At 45.7% G+C, this 25937-nt stretch overlaps 1 protein-coding gene across 2 annotated transcripts in view; it reads left to right on the top strand.

Annotated features, from left to right (window-relative positions):
• The first annotated feature begins 1528 nt into the window (after positions 1–1528).
• LOC126516601 (kelch-like protein 10) overlaps positions 1529–25937 on the top strand; it is a 47779-nt gene continuing 23370 nt past the window's right edge. Inside the window, exons 1-5 of one of the 2 annotated variants that reach the window (XM_050166720.3) lie at positions 1529–1901; positions 8709–8928; positions 11717–11866; positions 13677–13879; positions 25309–25387. In XM_050166720.3, coding sequence (XP_050022677.1) covers positions 1657–1901; positions 8709–8928; positions 11717–11866; positions 13677–13879; positions 25309–25387 — 897 coding nt within the window. In that variant the 5' untranslated portion in view covers positions 1529–1656. The remainder of the gene's footprint in view (positions 1902–8708; positions 8929–11716; positions 11867–13676; positions 13880–25308; positions 25388–25937) is intronic. The other variant, XM_055063787.2, reaches the window with a different exon arrangement.

Genomic DNA, 25937 nt, shown 5'->3' with positions numbered 1-25937 from the left:
TGCTTCCAGTGCCCCAGGCCGCCAGGCCAACGCTACCCTTGGGGCTTGCGACCCGATTGCAACAACGGGCGTCAGCGCTGAGTTTGCAACAACTCGTGCCAGCGCCGAGATTCTAACAGCATGCATGCCCACGGCTCTTCGTTCACTTAAACATATATGCTGTATTATTAACTGCAAAGCGCTTAATTTGAGAACATTGCAAGAACACGCATATATTTGAGCATATGATCAACGTTACAAGGCCCGGTATGCGCGGCAAACTGCGACCGGAATAGAAGATGCGTATATATATTTATACGATGTGTTACTGCAGCTTTTGCTAGAAGGCTAGCTCTCACATTTTGCACGTATCTTCATAATGCGTGCAGTTTGCGTGTTCAATAAAATATTCTTAGCTGAAACTTTGTGAGTACGAGCGCTCATTCAGACAGCTTAAATTTTCTCGCAATAATACGGATGTTCGCATAACAAAAATACGGAATTCTGTCTGTGTCTGTGTCTGAATTCTGTGTCTGTTTCGTGCAAAACAGTGCATAGCCGCTGTATGATTACAGTGAAATGTCCGTAAAGCTTAAAAAGGAGAGCACTTTCCGTATATTAACGGGTGCTTTTGCTACGGTATATTTTTTGAAATATGAAATACTTTCCGTATTTTTACCTGCAATTCTCCGTATAATGACGGAAATTTTTTACAGTGTGGTCTCAGGTAGCCATGAGCGACGAAATTGGAAAAGGCCAACGCTTCAACGGGCACGCAGCTCGCGCATCTCCTGTATGTGTCACTGGGGTAATGTGGCACGAAATCAAACAAAACATAAATAGGAAAAAAAAAACGTGCAGCATTATAGCGTCCAAGTACTTCAGCGTCGCCTCTGCGACCTTAACTCACCCAGCGCTTACAGTTGTCCCGTACGTTGGGCTGCACAACTACCTTTCTTTACCGTCTTGCTTTTGATGACAGGAATCTCAAAGAGCACAAGTGCAACAGGTGACGAGAAACAGACGTAGCCACGGAATGCTGGCATTGAGACCGCTACTTTTTATGCGTTGCATATTGCAATCACTCAGTTCAGCCCTTGGGCGCGACCGGGCAGCCACCATTGACCTTTAGCGCAACCACGTGACGTGACGTCACGACAGCCGGAGGAAAAGCTGAGCCCCAACTCGCGCGCAATATGCAACGAATTCTTGGCTTAACCAAGCTAAGCCTGGCCATTTCATCACCAGGCCACCGTAGCAATAACAGCAACAAGAACGAAGACGAGGAAAGCAGCAACAAACTACGAGCCATGGCAGCGCATTCTACGCTATTCAGTGCTAATTCCATAGATATTAGGAAATTTGTGCTCCATTATAATTTGGAATAATCCACCCATTTCTTGGCCAATCCCCCACCGTGGGTAGAAGCCGCAAAAGTAATAGGCAAAAACAACAACAACAAATATCCGGCAGCGCAATTGCGCGTGCTGTTCGAGCCGTGCACGAGGCCCAGGAACGAACGTGCAGTCAACCCGCGTGCTCCATTCTTTCGCCGCCCCGATGATGTGGCAGTGCCAGCCGGAAGACATTTTTAAGTGAAGCCCACCTGGTCGCCCGACTCAGTGCACTGGTTCTCTACGGCTTAACTCACGGATCTAGGCGGACGCTGAAGCAGTTATGGACGCCATGGATGCCGACGACACTACCACCGAGACAGGAGACGAGAAAATGATCACCGTACGTTTCGAGGCTGCGCAGCTCTTCAACGACGATGGCCGACAGCTTGATTCCACGGCGGCCGCCGCGGCCAAGGCCATGCCGGCACTGCGCGATCTGAAGAATTCGCGGCAGGACTGCGATGTCGTCTTCCGCGTGGCCGGCGGGGTCGAGGTGTGGGCACACCGATCCATTATGGTTGCCAAGTGAGTGTCGTTCTTCGTGATACTTTTCTCTAGTCTATAGGAGTGTTGCCCATACATGCGTGCTTGCGAACGCGCTGCAGACTTTGGCAACTGCAGCGCCTGTGCGAGTACATTATCCGGGTGCTGTTCAGTGTTGCTGATAACTTGCAGTAGCGGAGTTCAAGTCCTCAGTGGCCGCGGCGTCGTTCACGCGTGGACCCGAAAGGTGCGGGTCTTGTCGGCCGGCGGGTCCGTCTAAGTCATCCCTATTCGCTAGCCGCCACATTTCCACGAACTCGACCCGCTCGCGTCGAGCTCAACACGCGAGGTCGTCTAGGTCACGCCAGTCGTCACGCCAAAGCAGGTCGAGCAAGTCAACCTAAACCTCGCAATCTGACTGACCCAACCTGCCACGACGACGCTCTCTCGGCCGAACCCACTTCCGTTTCCTTGAATCCGACTACCGCGTATTTTGGCCCGACAGAAAGCTTACTTACCACGAATTTGGTCGGTTCATGGGCCATTTCGCGTCGGGCTAGCGCTGGTCTAGTTTGAGATCTTAGCTTAGGGGGAGATCGCAACTCGCCGCCATGTACTGTTTTCTCACCGACTGCCAACGAGGCGCGAATATGTTTACGTGAGTTTTTCCAAGCAAGTCATGTGGTTTATCGCCCACTCACCTCATTTTGATACGTGTGCAAAAGCCCGGCAGTCAAATTTTGGTGCGAAAAGAAAAATAAACCCGAATTTGTCGAGTTCATGCATTAAAGGAAGAGCTTGGTGAGAAACTTTTTTTGGGGGTTCATGCAAGCTTTAGCATTTCGGTTCGGGAGAGCAAGCAACCCAGTGGACACATCTTCAAGTGACGGTGAGAGAAGAGTCAGGTGAGAGAAGAATCGTTTAACGATATTCGTACCGTGACATATCCCCTCTGACAGAAGTGTATATGACACAGGGAGCCAACAGCGGTAAATAAGGAAAGCGTGCGCAAGAATCACGATGATAACTGCTAGAGGACAAGATAAACCCTAAGTGATGTAAATTTTTTTAGTGTAGACCTCATACGACTAAAGCGGATCTGGCAGTTACTCCTTTTTATATGAGTAATAATTACCTTACTATGAGTAGCCTTTAATAACCACAATGGAACAAACCGCAGTACTCTTATTGGTCACTCTGAAGTGCAATGGGCACGGCATGGACAAGTCCACAGATAACCCCATCTAAATTCATGCAGCCACCTTAAGCTAAATCACTATGTTGTCGCTGTCGGTTCTTCGCGTGCAGGTACTCCGCCTCCAACGCACTCTTCACTTTCGCCAGGAAGCGCATGAGTTCCGAACAAAAACAGAACAAGTGGACCCCTTAGACTTGATGCGTGCATTCTTGTAGCGTTCGTGTTGTTGCTCATGTTGCTTGACCGGGCAGCGAATGAAAACGAAGTGCTTCAGATTTGTCACGGTGATTGACTTGCGACCGCATTCACTAACGGGGATACTTTCACATTTGCGTGCACACGTAACGTCCGCTGCGTCGCCCGACTTGATAGACTGGGATTTTACTCGCTGGCTTTGTGTGTCAACCAGCGCTCAAAGGGGTAAACTCCGAAGGGCATTGATGCAGAATACGTATTATGAGTTAGCGCAGTAGACTAAACACATTAGTTGGGCCAAAAAAATTTTCTCCCAAAAACTATTCCGATATTAGACAGCTTTGGTATGGCGTACGCTATACCATTGCGTACGCTATAAAATAGCGGGTCGTCACTGCGCATGCGCAGAACGCTAAAGGACCCAGAGCGTATAGCGTACGCACGCTATTTCTGAGATTTAGCGTTGGCGTCTTTGAGTGGTTTGCGGAGTTTGCGTGAAACATGGCGGTTTCCCGGCTACCCGATTCGAATTGAATTTGGTGTTGCTTTTGTAAAATGCACTTCATTCGTAGCAAATGATTGCGTAAACGGCTTTCGCTTAGTCTCAGGCAGCTTCGACGAAAGAGAATTATGGATAACCTTGTGGTGTTTTCGAGATTGCTTCTCCTTTCGAACGAGTCGAAGCCTAACGAAAGAAATGGATGGATGGTATGGATGGAAGGTAGGAACGTCCTCTTTGAAACGGGGTGATGGCAGTTGCCACAATGCTCAGCTTTTTATTATTGTTTAACTGTGTTGTAAGTTACACAAATTCGCCATTTTCTTTAAATACTTCTTTCTACACTTTTAACCTTATGTCCACTCTCTGCTTTTGAGCCACCAATCTTCCAATCGCTTTTTGCTAATTTCCAACGCATATTTATTTACATGACTATTGTTATCTCTAAACCGTAGGGCCTCAGGAAGCGTGACTGTGCCCGCATCGACATCGGGACGGATATCATCACATTTTTAGTGTTCTATTGTTTCTATAGATTTACCACATGCAGTACATGTGTCTTCTTCGTTAAGTTTCTTTTTATAGCTGCGCGTTCTAAGACATCCTGACCTAGCTTCAAAGAGTAGGGTACTGCCTCTTGAGTTATCATAAAACGCTTCTTTACTGATCTTCTGTTTCCAGTATCGATATAGTTCAACACTATGCTTCTTTTCTATTGAATTCATCCAATTTTTACCTTCCGCGTTTTTAACCTGTCATTTAATGCTCTGTCTTTCTCCGTCCTCGTGCCTGGCATACTTACTGGTTAGCTTCCTAGTTCTTTTCCGCCGTTGTGAGTTAAGGCTCTTTCTGCATAGGTATTTAAATACCTTAGCTGCCCACCGTTATCATCCAATTTCCTCAGGCGTTTTTCGTATAGGATTTTACTCTGAGCTTCCTGTACTTCGAACGATGCCCCAGCTCATACCCCGTGTACTGCCTCGTTTGTGGTTTTCCCGTGGGCACCTAGTGTTAATCTTCAAACAGCTCTCTGATTTACTTCCAGTCTCGACTAAACTTCTGCCCTTAAGCACAGGACCGCATTCCCGAAATTAGGCCCCGGCACCATTATTCCTTTCCAAATACCTCTCAGTACCTCATAGCTGTTGTACCCCCACAATGCCCTATGTTTCATTATCCCGGCATCTCTTCGCCCTTTTGCTATGAGAGACTGTTCGTGCTTTTCCGTGTACATCTGCCCTTTGTTTATCCATACCCCGAGATATTTGTATTCGGCCACTCGGGGTATTTCATGACCTTGTATTGTAAGCTCCTGATCAGTTGTATCGTTGAAAAACATCCCACCGGACTTAGCTGCGCTAAAACTGAAGCCTAGACTGTCTCCTTCGTCTCCACAACAATTAACCAGAGTTTGCAAATCTTCCTGGCTATCTGCTAACAGTGCAATATCGTCCGCATACATTAAACCCGGTAGTCGTTGCTCAACAACCTTTCCGCCTAATATGTACGACAGATTATACCCTAGATTGCTTCCTTGTAGTCTTCTTCCATACTTATCATATAAAGCATGAACAGCAGCGGTGATAGAGGACAACATCGCCTTAATCGTTTGTGTACCTCGACAGCTGTCGTACGTTTAATTCCTTCCCATGTTATTTCAACATTATTTTCTCGATATATTTCCTGTAGGAAATCAATTACCTGATGAGCGATACCTTCATCTTTCAATATGTTCCACAGGAGTTCCCTGTTACCGTTGCCGTATGCACCACTTATGTCCAGGAAGGCTAAATACAGAGGTCTGTTTTCCGCCTTAGCTATTTCTATGCACTGGGTAAGCACGAACAGGCTACCATCTATGCGCTTACCACTTCTGAACCCGTTCTGAAGTTCTCCGAGTATTCTATTACTTTCTACACATGATTGCATTTTTAATTTCACCGCCTGCATCGCCAGCCTATATATAACTGATGTTATCGTAATTGGTCGGAATGATTTTATCTTCGTCTTATCGCCTTTCCCTTTACAAATCAAATTCATTTTACTCTGTTTCCAGCTGCGCGAAATTTGCTTATTTGTCATGACTGCCTCCAATGCTTTTATCAGCGTTTCTTTGCTTCTTGGGCCAAGTTAATTAAATTGATTGGAATTTCGTATATCCCAGCGGACGTGCATTTTGGAACAGTTGCTTCCGCCTTTTTCCAGTTAAGATTGGTCAGTTCTAAGCTGTTTTCTATTGTGCTATACTGTGTTGCTCCCTCATTTGGGGCAATTACCCTATAATCTTTCCTAAATGACCTAGCTATAACTGAACCAATATAGTTCACAGCGTCATCTCTCTCTAAACATTTTCCCTCGGCATCGTGAATTTGTTCCTGCTTTCTGTGATTCGCTTTACCCAGCCAACTTATTTGGTTCCAGAATTTTCTTGACCCCCCTTTAGTTCCATCGAACTTCAGCCAGCCAGCGATCTGAGGAGTGCTTTATTTTAGCCTGGACGAGGACCTGCACTTGTTGTTTCTTATGTGGACAAGATTCCCATCTTTGGCCTATTTCCTCTTCCCATAACTGCGCCTTCTTTGCTTCTCTGTGTTCCCGTGATGTCAACCGTCGTTGTTCGATGGTCTCCCTAATTTCCTTATTTCACCAACTTCGTGGTTTCCTCTTTCCTCTCCAGCGGTTTACTCCTTTTACTTCTTTTATTTTTGTACTAATGAGTAATTCTAACTGATTATAATCGTACTTTTCCATGGGATGTTTTTCTATTGCTTGCTCTATGCCGGCCGATATTCGCGCTATCTGTTCATTATTTAATTTTGCGTACTCTTTTTAACTTCCCTACATTCGAGATGAAACATTCGAGAAACATTGGACATGTCTGCGCCGCCTATAGCTATAATCTGGAAATAGCCGCAACAATGGCATATAGCCTCCGAGATCCAAAGATCTCGCCAGCCAACTAAAACTGTAAAAAACGGGCGCTGCTTGGCGTACGCTACACTATAGCGTAGAGCATACACTATAAGTTGCGTATGCTAAACTAAAACTGTATTTTTTTTCTCACAAAAATAAGTCGAAAGGGACAGCCCAGCGCAAGAGTCGTACAGCTAGGCATTTCATAGAGGTAAAAACCTCAGTCACATCATCGAGTGCTTCTTTAATGTGAAAGATTCAGCGCTGCTGCTAGAGCTGTAAGGAACTAACAATCAATAACAAGAAATTGCGCTTTCCATGTCTCCTGTTACCAAATGGATGTAACGACACATATTCCAATAAACGCTCAATGCCATAAGCCAGTCTCTCCGTAAAACACTATGTCATGCAATGAAGAGATCTTGCGTAGGGCAAAAGATGGCTTGTAAAATTTCTATGCAAATTTTCATTATTCATATTTTTGTTTTCACTGTGAAACACTGCTATTGCTAGAGGGAAGGATTTTGAGTTAAATATTTGCGCGAAAGACTAAACTGTTGTATTATACGACCACGAAATTGCTTTAAGAGGAAGCTTTAGCTCGGGCCCAACTCCGACGCGGCCTATTCAAATACATGTAAAACGCAAAAAACGTTTTTCTGAGATAACCGCTAGACCGCTTTTAATAAAGTTTGCTGCATTTGAGAGAAAAAGTTAAATTATACTGACTGTCGGAAGCGGAATTTCGATTTAGGGCCTGTATCTTATTGAAAGAATTTTCAAAAATGTGAAAGTTCGAAAAAGATAGAGGCACGAAGTTTACAAATTAATAGCTCTCCGTCAAGAACAGATATCGTGGTTCTGTAAATGGCATCCATTAGATTGTTGAAAGTGGACAAATTTGATATGCCAATTTATATATTATGGGAATTTGTTACGTTGTGTACAAGAGTTTTGCAAAAGGTCTATTCGTGCTTTATTAAATTTTTTGAGATTGATGTGTAACATATCAATTTTGTCCGCTTTAGATGGATGTACTATGAGATGCAATTCACAGAATAGTTATGTCATTTTTCATTGCCGAGTTACAAAGTTGTAAACTTTATAGTATCATTTTCTGGAAATTTGCGATTTTGCAAATTTTTAGTAAAAAATTGACAACCTAAATAAAAAATTTTAAACCAACAGTCAATAGATATAATGATTTTCTTTTAAATGCAACAAACCTCGTCAAGTTTGGTGGAGTGGTTGCCGATAAAACGAATTCTCTTTTACATCTATTTAGATAGGAGCACCCGAGCCAAAGCTTCCTTTTAACGCAGCACATTTATCAGTATACAAAGCACGACAAAGATTCTTACGCAGGCTTCGCAGCAGGACAGGATGTCGTCACCTCCTTTAAACCATATAAAGCGCATAATAGCTTACCGGGGAAATTTTGGAGGACACTACGAGCCGCCAAGACCTACTTGATTAACTCACGACTGATTTTTGCCGGGCGAAGCAACTCGTCGGAAACGTTGTCCAATTCATGTGAACAGGTCTACTCGAAAATGCTCAGTGAGCTACACGTATCTTGCGCTTACGGTTACTCACGGTTACTCGCATTAAATAGCTTTAAAAAAGAGGGAGACTGTAGCTGTAAAACCTGTTCCATTCACTTCAATCAGACAGAATAAGTTGTAATGACAATGGTGGTCAGTCTTGCGTGCACTTCTGCTTTTCTCACACTTTCTTGTCAGGAAGGCAACCTCAAGTTGGATTAGCGCGTGCTGCTCATGACCTTAAAGTACGAAAAGTGCCGAATGGATTTTTCACTGATCAGCAGCAGCCCTTGAACCCGAGTTGTTGGAGCATGAACCCGCAAACGACATCATCGGCGAGCGCCCACAAACATTCGAATAGGGAAGGGAGTATAGGGGAAGAATTTACACATTTGTAAAAAAAAAAAAAAAAACGCAGTTACCAGAACTAGCTTTGTTGATTGTGCGTAGCACTCTAAGCTAAGTCACTGTGTCATCGCTGTCGGTTGTTCCGTGTGCAGGTACTCGGGATGCAACGCACTCTTGGATGTCGCCAGGGAAGGCATGAGTCCCGAAGAGAAACAGAAAAACAAGCGGACTCCATCGATTCGGGTGATGATGGAAGACCTGGAGCGCGACATGATGGAGCTGCTTGTCGACTTCGCCTACGACACTCCGCTGGACGAGCTCATCGGCCCCCACAACGTCGCCAAGTTTCTCGAGCTGGCTCAGAAGAACAGGGTCAGTCAGGGGTTGCAGTGCTGGTGAAGGGGTCTCTCGAAACTTCATTTTGAGAAGATGGTGCGCCGAAGGGAGTTTACGTTAGCCAGCAAACAGTAGGGAATCAAGCAAGAGGCGTGCCCTGTTTACAATCCCCGGTCAGACTTCTCGTAAGGTAGAGGTCGCTGGTTGAAATGTGCACAACTCGATGGCTGCATTTCCACGGGGCGTCTTTCACAACCGGGCTGTTTAGCCATTGCCTTGCCTCATTCAGTCACTTGCATTGCCTTTGCCTTGTCCGGCCTATCACTTAGTCGCTCAGTCACTCTCTGTCAGTCGCGCGAAAAGATAGTAAATCATGGCAGAGAGCTAGGCTAGCTGGAATTTCGACATTTAGTGCATTTCCAGTGCTCAATGTGAAACAGGAAAACCAAAAAATAAGAAAAAAAAGGAAAAGACAGGACGCTGCATCCCCCTGTCGGATTGTATTTTCTCCTTCTGATTTCCCGTTTCCACTTAAGCGCTGCAAATGCATTAGATAGTTATTAAGTTACCGAGCCCCGCTGACTAGCACATTGAAGCACATATACGGGCTTGATATAGAGGGTCTTGAGGGGTTAAGTAGTTCTAATAAAAAAAAAAAAACGATGCTAGCTACTCAATTTCTCCTTGAAGAGATGTCTTATGCACTTTGGTGCACACAGTTTACGCAAAAAATTTGTCATCGAACGCATAAGCAATAAAATCTTCTTAATTAACTTTTTATATCACAATAGCGGTATATGTTAATATTTGAAACCGTAAGATTGTCGCATTTGAAGACGATTTCAATTTATTTGATTCTGCTGGAGCAATTCTGTTGCGAAATATTTCTCGTAACATTTGACACTCAGCTAATTTCGCATTCAAGGGCGTGGATAAAAGCGTTGGGTCGCTAAACCATCAAGCAAAACTTTTACCATGTTCTCAGCCTGACGAGTAAGCCCCACTAGACGTACGCGATGGAACGCGTCAGCAAGCGCTGCCCTGCGCTCGGCGTCGCGCCGCATCGCGCCCGGCGGAGGAGCACCGCACGCAACCGCACGATACACCAGTTGCCGCGCCTTGCCGCGCTTGTACTCACGACGGTGCAGCGTTGATAGGACGCCACGTTCAATGTAGTCCAGCAACCATGTTTAGCGATGTGTTAAAAATGGCAATCATTCAGAATAATTTTACCTTAATTCATATTTCAGTCTTTAGAAACCATTTGGGCGCTTATAGCGTTTCATCCAGTTTTGTTCCGGGATTCACATTGGCTCGCGATGTTCACGTGAGGTCACGTCACCCGGGCGAAGCAAACGGCAACTTCCAATGCCGGTGAAAAATTTAGCATTGCTTGGTCACGACGCTGCCAGGCATCAACGTGCGACGGTGCCTCTGTGCTTGACATCGAACGCTCGCAGACGCGGCGCGGCGCGTGCGGACGCTTTCCGACGCGCACGTCTGACTAGGGCTCTATTCTGCTGCGCGCGTGAGGGAAAGGGAAAAAGTCAGTAGGTGCTTGTTTTCGCCAGCTGAGAGCAAGAGCGAACCTGTCTTCTACTTCGGCCAATTTGCAAACGACTTGCCAGACGCTGCAAGCTACGTCACAGTGGGGACTCAACGTTTTGTCGCAATTGACGTCTCTGAATGCAAAATTGACTGAATAAAATTTGATTAGCGATATTTCAAAACAGAAGCATTCCAAAGTGCATAAAGCGCTCATGCAAGCACATATTACGTATCTAGCATAGCCTCTTTACGGAAATTAGTATTGAATTTAAAGTGGGAGGCTTGCCGGCTGATACATATACTTGCCTTTCCATATGCATGGTCTTCAAAGTGAAACAAACTTTGAAGACCATGCAAATGGAGAGGCAAGTATTTATATCAGCCGCCAAGCCTTCCATCGGCAAACCACCGAAACAGCGTTAGGGGTGCCACGTTCGTCCTGCAGCAAGCCGTCTTCCGCCGTTGCTGGGGGGGGGGGGGGGGGGGGGAGGGGGGGGCGCTATTATATTGTCATTATCAGTGAAGCGTTATACGGGAACATTTGCGTGCCGGCCACACCTATGAACTTTAAAATTCGTAAAAACACTTACGGACATTACAAATCGATGGGTGTGGGATAACGGAGCAGCGCACGATTTCGTTCTTGTCTGCCTTGATCGCACACGTTTTGTGAGATGCGTACGCACTCTGCTTACGATTACTCACGTTTAGACACTGCATACAAGGAGCACATAGCTAGGCACAACAGAGAACCGGAAGCAATGTAGCGTTTTTAGATCACAGTGACTTTTTCAGAGATCTTGCTTTTGCCCATTTAGCCTGGATTAGAAAGTTGTCGGAGAACGATTATGGAAGCAAATAGCCCGCTGTTTAACGCCCTGAATCACGACAAAACAGCGGTGCAGGCACTAGAGAAACTTCATCCTTGCATGGATTTTCTTATGGTCAATAGTGCTCGCCCCATTCTTCAACACCCCTAGAACTTTTTCGTGAACAAAGTGCATTCTTCGTAAAAATTGACGCTACATTTGTAAAATCACAGGAGCCCAAATTTATTTATTTTAGATAAATTTGGTGGCCTTGATAGGCATGGCACTTGATGAAAGCGATACTTTGTACAACCATAGCACATGCATGACGTTACGTGCCTGGATTTCCTACACGGTAAGCAATCGTTCTCTAGGTTGCCAGCCAGATGCACTGTGTAGGAGGACCATGTCCCCGGTTACACATAGCCGCGCACCGTCACTTCAGCCCAGTGTTCTTTACGACGCAGATATTCTGGCTACTGGATCACTGCCTTAGCACCCTCGAGAAGGACCTCGACCTGCAGAACTGCATCGGAACTTACCAACTGGCAGCCAGCTGGTGTTACTTGCATCTCGCGCAAGAAGCCTTGCGCTACCTGGTTCGCAACTTCAACGAGGTAACAAAAGCGACCTGCTTCACGGGCTTCGACCACATTACGTGCGCCTCTACGACGGCCATCCGATTAAGAGAAGTCAGGAATTTGACAGAAAATTTTAACTGCAAAGTTCTTCGGCCGTGGTTGGTGTCAGAATACGTGTGAGAATCGCCCATGAGATTACATCATTTCATTAATGTTAAGTAGTGCCCGCAGGACATGTTATAATTGTAGCACTGAAGCTGTCAGAAGTTTTGTACATTGCGCCAGTTTTGAGATAAATACTCAAAGAGCGAAGCAGTGAACAAGGTAGCAAGCACGGAAGACCTGTGTTGTCGCGCAGCGTAAACAGCACCCCATAAGCTACCAGGCGTCACAGGTGCATCCGACGCGACGGTGAGTGCGTACGTGGCGAAACATCGCCGTCAGAACTCGGGTGCGGTCACGTGCTCGCGGCCGTCCACACGTGCCCGGCATGCGCGCACACGCAAAACAGCAGACGCGTGAAAACGGTGATGATTATATTTATTGGCATCCCCTTTAAAACGGGCTAGTACATTTATCACGGCCTAGACTTTTGCCCATCTGACCTCGAGCATAAATTTCCTATTTAACATACTTATCGCTATAGTTTACGTTATCTATGCTTGCAATGACTCCGGTTCTATCAGTCTCTTCAATGCTTGATATGCACCAATACAAACAGCATGAGCCGCCGCGGTGCCACCGAGCGGTAACGGTTGTCGCAGTTGTCGGGGATTTCCCTAGAAACAGCGCCGGAAACGCAGTGGTAGCGCCGCTGCCCGTAGTGTGTCGCAAGACACTTCCAAGCCCGACCTTTATTAGGGGCTAGAAAAGCCTTCTATCATTTATACTAACATCTTTACTACCCTTACAGGCCAGCGGCCACATTTTCCATAATGTTACTCAGTAATAAAAGAAAATGTACTTGAATATCTTCATCGCAACAAATATACGTCAGCAAGGGGATGATTCGTTAAAAAGAGCAGACCTTTCTACCCTTTTATGCCTACATTCCTAAGCATTAGGTAGGCACAAAACGGCAAGGTATTGCCGTCTCGTGGATCTCCGTGATGATGATTGCGCGAGGTACGTACAATAGACAGATTTTTTTGGTGAGGCCCCTTATAAAACACTATCGTGTCAAAAAGACTCCGTCATAACCACTCGCCGAAAGTGCAAATCATTTGAAACGCGCGGCTCCCCGGCATGACCTGCGGTATTGGACACTACGCACAGTGCGCTGAAAAGTCTCGCTGGGGACGTGCTGGGCATTACGTGTTTACGTGCAATTTAAAGGCTCCTAATAAGAAAATGACACAATTACTAGGCCCTCATAATTGCCGGGATTGTTTCAGGAGTAGGTTACAACTCGCTTGTCGCCAAGTTACCCAAAATCAAAGTTTGTTGCAGCTGGTCTTGGATGCGCCAACCGTGGGAATCCCAAGTGGAGAAGGTTGCCCTCAGTGAACTCGCATAAACGAGTAGCACATCGGAGCCAGACATTTTTTCCACAGCATCAAAAAAAAAAAAAGAAAAAAGAAGAAAAAAGAACATCGCATTAGCGCTTGGCAACTCTACATAAAATAAGAATTAACTATTTCTCTTTTATTTACTGCAGGCATCGCCATTTTATTAAAAAGGTGGCGGAGAGTGTATGTACTTAAAAGTTCATAACGCGCAATAGCGAGGTTATGCGTGTCGGTTGGCTAAACCTGCAGTTCTTGGTGGTATAAAGGGACGGAATTGGAAATCTTCCGGAGCCTTCGTTTGTCAACAGCGAATGAGGTTGTCTGTATGCGTGACGCAGGTGTGGAAGAGCAGCCCTCAGTTCCAGGATCTGAGGCCGGACGAGATGCGTACCGTCCTCGCAGACGACCGCCTGAGCGTTGTCAACGAAGTGGAAGACACGTTCGCCGCCATACTCAAGTGGATCTCCAGCGACCCGAAAAAGAGGAAGGCCCACCTCGCCGAGTTCTTGCCGCTCGTGCGCTTCGGGACATGCCCCTTGACGTGAGCACACCCTCACGACGTCATAAGCCACACGTCTGCACTCAACGTTTTAGCGTTTCTAACTTCCTTACATTATCAATCATGACGCTCCGCGGAATTTATCTTGGTGCATAAAGACACAAAGCGGTTTAGTGGGAAGCGCTTGTATTGCATCCTTAGATTGACAGCGAGGATATAGTATAAGGCTAAATGAAATTGTTAGTACAGGCTGTCTTTAAAGGGACACTAAAGTGAAAAATGATTTCTTCTGTATCAGTAAATTACCGTTCTACCACACCAAAAACACCACTCTTACAACGATAAGACTTTTCGTAAGCCAGAAAAAGCGCAAGAACGAAATACGGGTGGCGACGCCCACTTAAGTTCCCGCACCTGGTGGCTGTGACGTCTTGGATTTTGATGGCATCTTCTAGGGCCTACTAATTATATATAGCGGTACAGGTTGACTACATTTTGGTATAAAGGAACCAAATATTACACATGGCAAGTTTCGGGAACCTTTATTCAGCCAACGCGGCCCAGATACGAAAACGTACTTTGGAATCGCTGACGTCACGCTGGCGTAGAGGCGCTGGGGTTTCGGCGCGAAATTCAAATACTGATACTTGGAACTTCATTTTCTTATCTAATAATCAAAATATTTTTTTGAAATGACAGCCTGCAGGGTTCTCAAACAATGCTTCATTAGTCTAAACTGATTTATTGTTTCGCTTTAGTGTCCCTTTAACTCTTTGGCATTAATGCTGGAATTGAGAAGATGGTTCCAGTCGCTGCAGGTTGGGGGTGCTAAATATTGGAAATGCAGGTTAGTGCGACAATATGAAACATTGCAACGATAATTTCTGGACGAAATAAATGTGGCGCATCGAGCAAGAGAAGGAGCCGCGCGGTAACGGGGGTTGCCCATCCCCTTAAAGAGACTTCGCTGAACTCCTTGAAGCATATATAATGACATTCATGCTCAAACGACCAGTTGCTCTTTTCCTCACAGTATTAAAATCCCAAGGATTTTAATACTGTGACTGATAACATCGTGACTGATAGTGCCGGTAGCACCATCTGATGGCGAATGCACTCAACTAGGTGGCCTGGCCTCCGAAATAAAACCCACCCCGAAGCTGGGTTTTGTTACCGCCAACGCCACCTCAAGGCTCATTTCAGAAATCACCCGACGTTTGTGCGCAGGCGCGAGTACAAGCAGGTGCGAGAGAGAAAATCTGGGGCCTTCTGCTCCTTGAATATCTGACTTCGCCTAGGTAGTACGGAGGAGAAATTGATTTGATCGCTCGGTATGCGTTTGTCCATAGGCGTGCTGGCATTACGGTCGGTGCGAGGTTGTGTGTGGGCGTGGATGCCGTGTGTCGTTCGCAAGCTTTCCTCTTGCTCCGCGGATGTTCCGAATCAGTTTGTTGCATTTTAGTGGCGACGGTAACATAGGAAATTGCGCGATAATCGTGCGCGGATCATTGAATCTGTGACATTGACGGCGAGTTAGATAACATTAACACTTCGTCTAAAGGTACGTCAGACTCATTTTCTCGGGCCTGCGGCGCTCGCGTTGAGTCTGTCATGCCGGATTGTACGTTTCACGCACCTTACGGCGCTCGGCCTTGAAAATAACATCCGATTTTCTCGAGGGAGCCCCCATACCGGGCTTGCTCTCCTGCAGCAATATCTTCGCTCGTGCCAGATTTCTCGTGTGCAACTACCTACCGATTTATGCACGTATTTTTGCAGAAAGACGTTTATTTACCTGAAAAGGGACCATTAAAAACGCCTTTGAAAAGTCTCAGAGAGTAGCATACGAAAAGCCTTGCTCGAGCGGAGATGCTGCTCCAGGAGAGCAGGCCCCGACTCAACTACGGCGCCTACTGCTTCCCCGGGAAAACAACTGATGCTATTTTGAAGGTAGAGCGCCACAGGTGCGAGAAAGTCTTTGCAACGAACGTTTAACTTCTGTGATTCGCGTACGTCCGACGCCCCTTTATACAGAGAGTTAAAGTTATCCGATTCGTCGTCAGTCTCACAGGTTAAATGATCCCCTGGTGACGATGACATGATTTCTTACGTTACGGTTGGGACAAAAACGCACCTCACCAGCAACATCCAAGGAGTAAGAGGAAAACTTGTGGACGACGCACGGCTACAACACGCACACACGACCTTATACTGCAATGGCAGCACGCTTAGGAACAAGCGCATACAAAACGATCGAAGAAGCTTCTCCCCCGTAGTACATAGGCAAAGTAAGATATTCAAGGAGCAAAAGCACCCAGATTTCATGCCTCGCGCTTGCTTGTACTTGCGCCTTCGCACAAACGATGGGTGATTCCTGAGATGACCGTCTCGTCAGCGCGATAATGTGCGAAGCAACACGGCCTCTTTATTATGGTTGTCGCATCAGTGTTTCCGCCGAGCTCAGTGGAAAGAAAATAAAAATGAAACGAAGGTAGGCGGAGGGGAGGGGGGGGGGGGTAGTTTGCTAAATTATGGCAAGGACAGCAGTAGATTAACAGCAATCACGGTCGTATTTCTAGTCCTACGAGACTCAATCAAATATTAATTTTTTATGCAAGGTGTTTGAGCGAACATTTCCAAATATTCTTAGAAATAGGCTCTTCGAGAAAAAAAGAATACCTCTTCAGAAGGAAACTGCTAGCTGCGGCAGACACCAGGAGGTATCAAGGGCGGGCTAATTAGTTAGCTGATTAATTAAACTTCACTAATAAACCTCGTAATTAGCGAAATTTGGTGGTTATTGTCAATCATGAGTTTGTAGCCCCGGAGAAGACGATGTCATATCAGTTTTTAAAAGAAAGAAAAACTCATTTTCTAAAGCCCTGCAGCGCTAGAAAGCCTGGCGTTTATTTCCGCTGAAAAACGAAACTCTGCGATTGAGGAGCGCCGGAAGTCGTGAGCAAACGCAACGTACGCTGGTGACGTATTGCAATGACTGTGGCGGCTAATTCGAAATGTACGTGCTATTTTCCCTAGCTAGGAAGCGTCAATGCTAAGCAAAGGGAGCAGCAAAGCGTTATCTTTCGCTTACTCACTCGGCGGAAGGCAGAGGCTAGTCATCGCCAACTATGCAGCTGTCCATTTTAAGGTGCTGTTCGGCACTGGCCTGGAGCTCTGCCAGTGCAGTTGCCTCCGGAAGCAATCTTTTAATTTACATTTACATTACGCTAGCTTCGTTGAAAGAATAAAGCCACACTTTTGCGACAGTGGTTTTTTTAGTGGTGCTGGTATCGTGACATGCAACTATCAGGAGTTATATTTAAGTGGTATGGGCTTGACAGCTAAATAAACGAGGAATCCGTAGCTGACAACTTCTTGACATTGCAGTGCGAGGTTGATTCGTAACAGCTCCCGTCCCATTTGTTGTAAGTGCTGGCCTAGGATTAGGAAATCCTGACTTCATGCTATGTTTAGCAGTTTTGAGTCATGTAACAAACATCAATGAACAAAAATGGTTTATTTCAATATTTCATTTGGTTGTAGGCCTATTCGGACACTCCACGAGAGTAATATCATTTTGGACGACAACATAGAATGTTTACATGATGTGCTCAAATTACTTTCCCTCCATTGCGATGCACAGATGAAGGCGCTCTTTCATTGTAGATAAAAGCATCCGTCTGGGAATGTTGTCGAAGGAGATTCTGACACGTTGCTTCGTATCATCGAGGTTGGTTGGTTCCGTCTTGAAAACCTCATTTTTAACATATCCCCAGAGAAAGAAGTCCAATGATGACAAATCGGATGACCTAGGCGGCCAGGGCGTGTTTCCGCCACGCCCAATTCACTGGTTGGGAAGGACTCGTCAACGAATTTACGAGACGGTGAACAAAAATGCGGTGAGGCTCCGTCCTGCTGGAACCGCATTTTTTTTCAGCGCAGCCAGTGGTAACTCTGAGGCAAACTCGGAGACGACGCCCTCTAAAACGCACTCTTGGTACTTCTTTCCAGTAATGTTTCCGTCGATGAAATAAGGGCCAACAATAGGGCCGTTATAAATGCCACACCATACGTTCGCTGACCACCTTACCTGGTGCTTATGCTCACGAAGCCAGTGGGGATTCTGATCGCACCAATACTGCGCGTTTTGCAATTTGACATTCGAATCCCTGCAAAATTGGGGCTCGTCGGTTCAATGCGTTCTGTTGAGAAATTCCGGGTCTTCGTCGCATTGAATAAGGCACCAGTTTCAAAAATCGAGCCGTTTCTGAAAGTCGCTTGGTCTCAGCTCTTGGGGAAGACACACATGATATTGGTGGTAGCTGTGCCTTGAAAGTGACCTCCAAACTGAAGCTGGGCTCGCTCCATATGCGCTGGCAATTTCCCTAGTGCTTGCTTCCTGCCTGACAGCGACGTATGCCAGCACATCGGTGTCAAAATCATCGGTTGCACTGGCTGGTCACTCCCTTTTCTGTGCATGGACTGATCCAGCGGTCCTAAACTGATTAAATATCGATACGAATGTGGGGCGAGCTGGAACACGACAGCCAGGATGTTGGGCAGCATACAGCATCGATGCCAGCTCCGCGTCCTTTTGCGCGCTCAGATAAGCCAGCATAATGTCCACTTTCTCAGCAACGGAGTACTGGAGTTGCGCTGGCGCGGTCATTTGCACAATATTAACGCTGCGGCGTTGAAACCTTGATCCTCAAATGGGCGAGGTCGCACCAGTGGTAATGCAATGGCTATGTCGCACGCGCACCCCGAAAACAAGCACTTTAAAGGGAAACGTCAACGTGTTTGTAAAACTGGCGCCACAAGCCACAAGAACTAACAGCATGCAGCCACTGCCGCGAAAGTCCTCCTTGTTCCTCAAACGAACCTTTCCTTCGTCTCATGCGCTTCCTAACACTCAGCGATTATAAACGAACAGCACATAAACCTAACGAATAAATGAACGGATGGTGATGCCTCACATCTAGCTCTTCAGGTAGCCACGTCAGAAGTAGTCGAGACAAAAAAAAAAAAAGCAAGCCTGCCGGAAACGCCTAAAAGGGCTCCCAAAACGGGGGACCGTGTAGTGGGCGATGACTAGCCTCTTTCTTCCGCCTACCAACGAAAGAAAAGATAACGCCAGCCGTGGTCTAAGCTGAGCGTTGAGGCTCCTTAGCCTGGGAAATCACCACAGACATTTCGAATTGAGCGCCGTAGTCACCGCAACACGTCATCAGCGGACGTTGCGTTTGCAATAGATTTCCGGCGTACCATGTTCGCCGCGTTAAGATATCATGCGGGAAAAAATACTTGATTTTCGCGGGCTGCAGGGCCTTAGAGTAGCTTTTTCTTTGCTTTAAAGACTGATACGGAATCGTCGTCTTCGTGGCTACGAACTCGCCATTGGCAATAACCGCCAAACGTGGCTAATTAAAAATTTCGTTATGCAATTTTCGTAGTTAAATATGTAATTCGCCTGTTTTTCATAATTTCTGACGTCCGCCGAACCTGAAAGCTTGCTCCTTAAGAGAATTCCTACTTTTGCTCGAAAAACCTACCTTTAGGGTTTTTTGAAAGTGTTCGCTGAAACACCCTGTAGAGTATTCGTGAGGTGCTGCTCTTTCGAAAGTTCTACTCCGAAACGTTCTACTCCGTTCCTGGCGTTCAGATGAGTTCAAGACGAGGGCAACGCAAGCGGACTTTACCGAATTCGTGTAAGTGGTTAATGGCTTCGAGAGGGCACGAAGGAAAAAGTGTCGGCTGTCTTCAATGCTCACCTCCGTGCATCGTCGACGCGCGCTGTCGCTGGACGTGCTTCTTCCGTCGGCCATCACTCGGAAGTTCACGAGCGCTGCACGTAGACTTAATGCGATGCCATACAGTCCCACTCATCAAGACGCGGCTAAACGAAATTATCATGAAAGCCGAATCCCGTTACTGTGGCCCAATGATGAACAATAATGAAAAGTGATTTGTTTCACGAGAGATACCAGCAGTCATAGAGGCATTGCGCAATGAACGAGTACGCGAGACATACGTGAATATCTTGAGAAATAGCTGCAAAGCTTGCGCCGCTGCCATGGTTCTCCGTAGTAGAAAGCTACCTATCAAGAAAAGGGTCAGGAAAGAAGAAGAATCAATCAATCAATCAATCAATCAATCAATCAATCAATCAATCAATCAATCAATCAATCAATCAATCAATCAATCAGATCTTCCCATGACCGTTGGGGGTCCCTTAGGCGAAAAGTGGTAATAACACCACTTGAAGATGCCTAAAGGCAACATGACAGCGGTATTAAAATTCATACTTTCAACAGCAAACTTACAAGAATAGAATTAAAAATGCAGTTTAGAAAAAATAAATTAAATAGAGGTTGTGCATATACAAAAACGGAACAATAGAACAAATCAGGTCAATATATAAGTGCACTCCAGGACGATTGTACATTGTAGCTGAAATATTCAATGTTCGCGTGAACCCATCATAAAAAGACGAAAACGATAAACGCGATACAAAGGGTAATGAAACATTCTTGATCATGTTCGGAGAATATATTATAAAATACATTATACAAGAGTTAGAAAAAATTCACGCATTTCTTTTTTTTTTTTGTAAACGTAGAAAAGTTGGCTTCTTTCTCTTCGTATTTATTGTGTAGGGACGGCAGTGTGAATCTAGGAGACTGCAAAAAATAGGTAGTTCGGGAAAGAGGAACAATCCACTTGTCGGCGCTGCGGGTGCGTGGATCAGTGTAATGAATGCTTATGTTAGATGAATCTTTAATAAACACTCTGAATTGTTCCTTTGGGATGAAATAAACAATCTCTGCAGTGCTACTCACTGCATGCTTAGAAAAAGTATTCAAGGTATTGGAATGGGAAGGGTTAGGAGTGAGGTTCAAGGGCGAATATCTAAGCACCTTTCGGTCTGCAGATGATATTGTCCTCTTCAGCAGCACTGGGGACGAATTACAGTAAATGATTGAACGCACTTTTAAGCATCTTCAAACCCCCTCTTACACTCTCCCTGTTGAGGTCCTGAATCATTTGTTGTAACTCGTCCGCAGTGTTCCTGAATAAAACAATGACATCGGCAAACCGAAGGTTGCTGAGGTATTCGCCGTCGATCCTTACTCCTAAGCCTTCCCATTTTAATAGCTTGAATAATTCCTCCAGGCACGCAGTGAATAGCATTGGAGAGATTGTGTCTCCCTGTCTGACTCCTTTCTTTACAGGTATCTTCCTGCTTTTCTTGTGCAGAATTAAGGTAGCTCTAGAACCTCTGTAGATATTTTCCAAGGTATTTGCGTCAGCGTTCTCTACTCCTTGATTACGTAATGCCTGTATAACAGCTAAAATCGCAACTGAATCAAATTGCTTTTCGTAATCTATGAAAGCCATATAGAGAGGCTTATTGTACTCTGCGGAGTTCTCGATACCCTGATTAATGACATAGATGTGATTCATTGTAGAGTATCCATGCCTGAAGCCAGCCTGTTCCCTTGGTTGACTAAAGTCCAGTGTTGCCCTTATTCTATTGGATGTAATTTCGGGAAATGTTTTATATAATTCTGGAAGTAAGCTAATGGGTCTATAATTTTTCAATTCTTTAACGTCTCCCTTTTTGTGGATTAGTATAATGTTTGCATTCTTCCAGTATTCTGAGATCCTTGCAGTCGATAGACACTTCGTATAAAGAGCCGCCAGTTTTCCAAGCAGTATTTCTCCTCCATCTTTGATTAAATCGACTGTTATTCCATCCTCTCCTACCGCTTTCCCCCGTTTCATGCCTTGCAAGGCACTTTTGACCTCGTCTCTAGTCATAGGAGGAGTTTCTGTATACTGTTCATTATTGTTTCGAATAGAGTACTCCTGAGTCCTCTGGGTACTGTACAGGTCAGTATACAATTATTCCGCTGCTTTTATTATACCTTCGAGATCATGATGATATTACCCTGCTTATCTTTCAGTACATACATCTTGGTTTGTCCTATGCCAAGTTTCCTTCTCACTGATTTCAGGCTGCGTTCATTTTTTAAGGCTTCTTCAGCCTTTCTCACGTTATAATTTTGAATATCACTTATTTTCATTTTGTTGATCCGTTTTGACAGTTCCGAGAATACAATCTTATCTCTTGAGCTGGACACTTTCATTGTTTGTCCTTTCTTTATTAGCTCCTTTGTTACTTGGGAGAGCATGCCGACTGGTTGCCTTGGTGCCTTGCCTCCCACTTCAATTGCTGCCTCTGAAGCCAGTCTCGTAACGGTCATTAAGAGTTACAGAATGGATTGCAAGGGAAGGAAAGCGTAGCAAAGGGCGGCAGAAAGTTAGGTGGGCGGATGAGATTAAGAAGTTTGCAGGGACAACATGGCCACAATTAGTACATGACCGGAGTAGTTGGAGAAGTATTCGAGAGGCCTTTGCCCTACAGTGGGCGTAACCAGGCTGATGATGATGATGATTTGTTTGCAAGTAACAGCCTAGATTTGTCTGCTTTTACCCTTACTGCCTCTAAGTTGACCTGTTTTTTCACGACCAATTTTACTCTTTCTCTGTTCAAATTGAGGTGAATCCTAGCCCTCACTAACCTATGATCACTGCACCTTTACTGTACCTATCACTTCTACATCCTGCACTATGCTGGGATCGGTAGAAAGTATGAAGTCAATTTCATTTGTTGTTTCACCATTTCTTGTTTCGCCATTAACCAATGGCCGCCAGTCCCCAGCAGCTGCGGAGCACCTGACCAAGGCGGCGGTTAGACCTGTAACGCAGCAAAGGGTACTAAGAATCTCTTGGTCCGGACATGCCGTGAATGGAAACTGACCCTTGCAACGTTTAACACCCGAACCCTCTCGAGTGAGGCTAGCTTAGCAGGACTCTTTGAGGAACTATCAGACATTGTTTCGGATATTATCGGCCTTAGTAAAATTAGAAGAACTGGTGAGGCTTACACGTTCTTAAATACCGGCCATGTCCTTTGCTATAGAGGTCTCCCTGATAAGAAGCAATACGGGGTAGCATTCCTAATCCATAAGGACATAGCTGGCAACATTGACGAATTCTACAGCATTAACGAGAGGGTAGCAGTAGTTGTAATCAAACTTAAAAGGTATAGATTAAAGTTAGTACAAGCCTACGCTTCAACATCCACTCATGATGATGAAGAAGTAGATCAGTTTTATGAAGATGTTGAATTAGCGATGAGAAAAGTGCAAACTCGGTGTACAGTAGCAATGGATGACTTCAATGCAAATGTGTGGAAAAAGCAGGCGGGTGAACAGGCAACTGCAAACCTAGGCGTCGATTCTAGAAACGCTAGAGGAGAGATGATGGTAGAATTCGCAGAAAGGAATAAGCTGAGAATAATGAACGCCTTTTTCAGGAAACGTAGCAACAGAAAATGGACGGCTGGCATTACGAAATCCTAACTGGCAGCTTACCACTGTCAATGAAAATAAAAGTCTACAATCATTGCATTCTACCGGTGTTAACATGTGTGGCAGAAACTTGAAGGTTAATAAATGAGCTCGAGAACAAGTTAAGGACCGTGGAAAGAGTTATTGAACGAAACATGTTAGGCGCAACGGTAAGTGACAGGAAGACAGCTGTATGGATGAGAGAGCAAACGGGGATAGATGACATTCTAGCTGACATTAAGAGGAAAAGATGGAGCTGGGCAGGCCATGTAATGCATAGGGTAGATAATCGGTGGACAATTAGAGGGAGACAGTTACAAAATAGGTACCAAGGAAAGGAAAGGGCAGGAGAGGACGTGATGAAACCAGGTGGGGTGATGAAATTATTGCAGACGTAACTTGTAATCAGCTCATGCAAGACATGGGTAATTCGAGATCGACTTCGTCCTGCAGTGGGAATAAAAAAATAGGCAGCAGCTGCTAGTGATGATGATGATGAATGAGCGTTGTCGTTGCGACGGTGAATAGACGCGGCCTCCTTCGAAACACCTCTGCCTCGCGTGTTGCTTTTGAAAGCGCTGCGGCGAACGTGACGTGATGCGTTGCCACCGCTGTGCCATCATCGATATGTTACGTGCATGTGGTGTCGCAGTATGTGAATGCGCTAAAAAACGCGACAAACTGTTGTCCCATTCATGTACACAAGGCTGCATACACGTTTTCGTCTTTGTGTTGGCTGCAGTGTAGCGCAAGGACCGATATATAGAATACTGTTTGCCTGATACCTTTGTTCGCATATTGCAAGAAACTAGGATTCCCAGCATAAAGCACTGACAACGATAGAAAGGAAGACAACACAGGCTTCAACGTGCAATTCGACGTCGTATTTACTAATGCGGGCTGTCATACGTATACTTAGTTGTGGCACACGTGAAGCCGAATACCTTAGTTGCGCCCATTGCTTTATCAAGCACCATGCTGACGATGCTTTACCCACGGCAACCATGTTCGCGGGTTCGTTAAATTATCAACTTATTTGTTGTAAGCGCCTGTAGCATTGCTCTTCCCATTTACTGTTTTGAAGTGGTTCACGTCTGATGCCATTTACCGGTAAATAGGGAGCAGTTAACGAACACGCCTGGCCTCCGAGATTGCTTGGCACCATGGGCCGCAGAGATTTCCCTGCAATAATTACTAGAGGGAACTCTGGCATTGCAATCACTCAGCCACCATGTTACTGATGGGTAGTACACGCGTCTTTCTGATCTTCGTGCTCGTGGATTCCGACGTTCTTCCGGTTTGGTTTATTGTTTAGTCTGCCTTAATTTTCCTAAATTTCAGAGCAATTTTTACTTTTTACTACCAGTTGCTCTGGTTTAGCCTGTCGAGGTAGTCAAATCGATCGAGACGCACAAAGCGTCTCAACATGCTGGCTTTCTTGCGAGAAATTCGTAAGTGCGCTCTATGTCGCTTGTCCATGCATATGGACGTCCGTGGTACAATGCTTTGAATATAGGGCTTCTGTGCTAGAGGTCCTGTGTCTGAATCCTGCCTTCGCATAATTTTATTTAATGTTTCTTTAGCTATTTATTACACAGTATTTTGTATGCAAATGACGAATTTACAAAGACGCAACGTCATTTAAAGCGAGAAGGACGAAGTTTAGGGAAATCCATGTTACTACCCATCATTCCCAAACTGGCTGAACCACCCCGCTTGCAGCTCCCGTAGACGCCAGCACCAGCGTTCCCTCTAGTAATCATTGTACGAAACTCTAGGACGGCCCCATCTCGATGATCACAGCAAATAGCAAAATCCTGCTACAAATGCAGCCATCGTTCGAAGCCTAGTAGCCGGTCTAGAGGATGAAGTTTCCACTACTGTTACGTGTTCGAAGGCAGCGGGCCGTGAAATTACGCCAGAAAAGCTGGTTTCAATGACACTTCACGTGGGAACACCACACCAAATATGTAGTAGTTAACCTTGAGTTGCCTGCTTTGTTGTGTCATTTCGTGCCGCTTCACTTTCTACAGCAGAGTTTACGTCTTTCTGCAGAGACTTCGAGAAGGTTGTCTCTCACCCACAAGTACAGAGTGATGGAGACAGCGTGAAGGTGCTGAAAGTGATTGAACGGGTTAGTTGCTTTTTCTGTGCACTGCAGCTGGGGCCTCGCTTTATTACTGATGGCACGTGTCTACAATTGCACAGGGCACGCGCACTGATCGCGACGAGCGTTAGGGCGCCTTAACACGAAGCGAGGCTTTCAAAAGGACGACGTGGTCTCCACCGACGCTATATCGGTTCTCATCTCTGCGGTGCCGCCTCGGAGCGCGTACGAAAGCTGAAGCAACTCATCCGGCAAGCAGCAACCGCAGTACACGACCGCACCAGAGATAACCAATATGGCGCCGGCGCTTCAGATAGGTGGCGCCGAATGTGTCAAAGCATGGAGTGAGGAAAAAATTAGGAGGGAGCCTCGCGCAACCCGATGGAAGCCAGGAGTGTCGTTCCTGCACGTGGCCAGAGATACAAGCAAAGTGTGACCAGATATACAGGTACAGCAGCCGAGCAGCTGCCGGCCGAGCGCGTTTCCATAAAAAATATGCATATCCCACGCACTGTGGGAGTCGGTGTAAGCGAAGCTTTCCGTGCTGGATGCTTTGATTGACGATAATTAGCGGCGA

Source organism: Dermacentor andersoni, chromosome 1, assembly GCF_023375885.2.
Source record: "Dermacentor andersoni chromosome 1, qqDerAnde1_hic_scaffold, whole genome shotgun sequence".
NCBI lineage: Eukaryota > Metazoa > Arthropoda > Arachnida > Ixodida > Ixodidae > Dermacentor > Dermacentor andersoni.
Note: the sequence above shows the minus strand (reverse complement) of the source record. Positions and strands in the feature narration are given on the sequence as shown.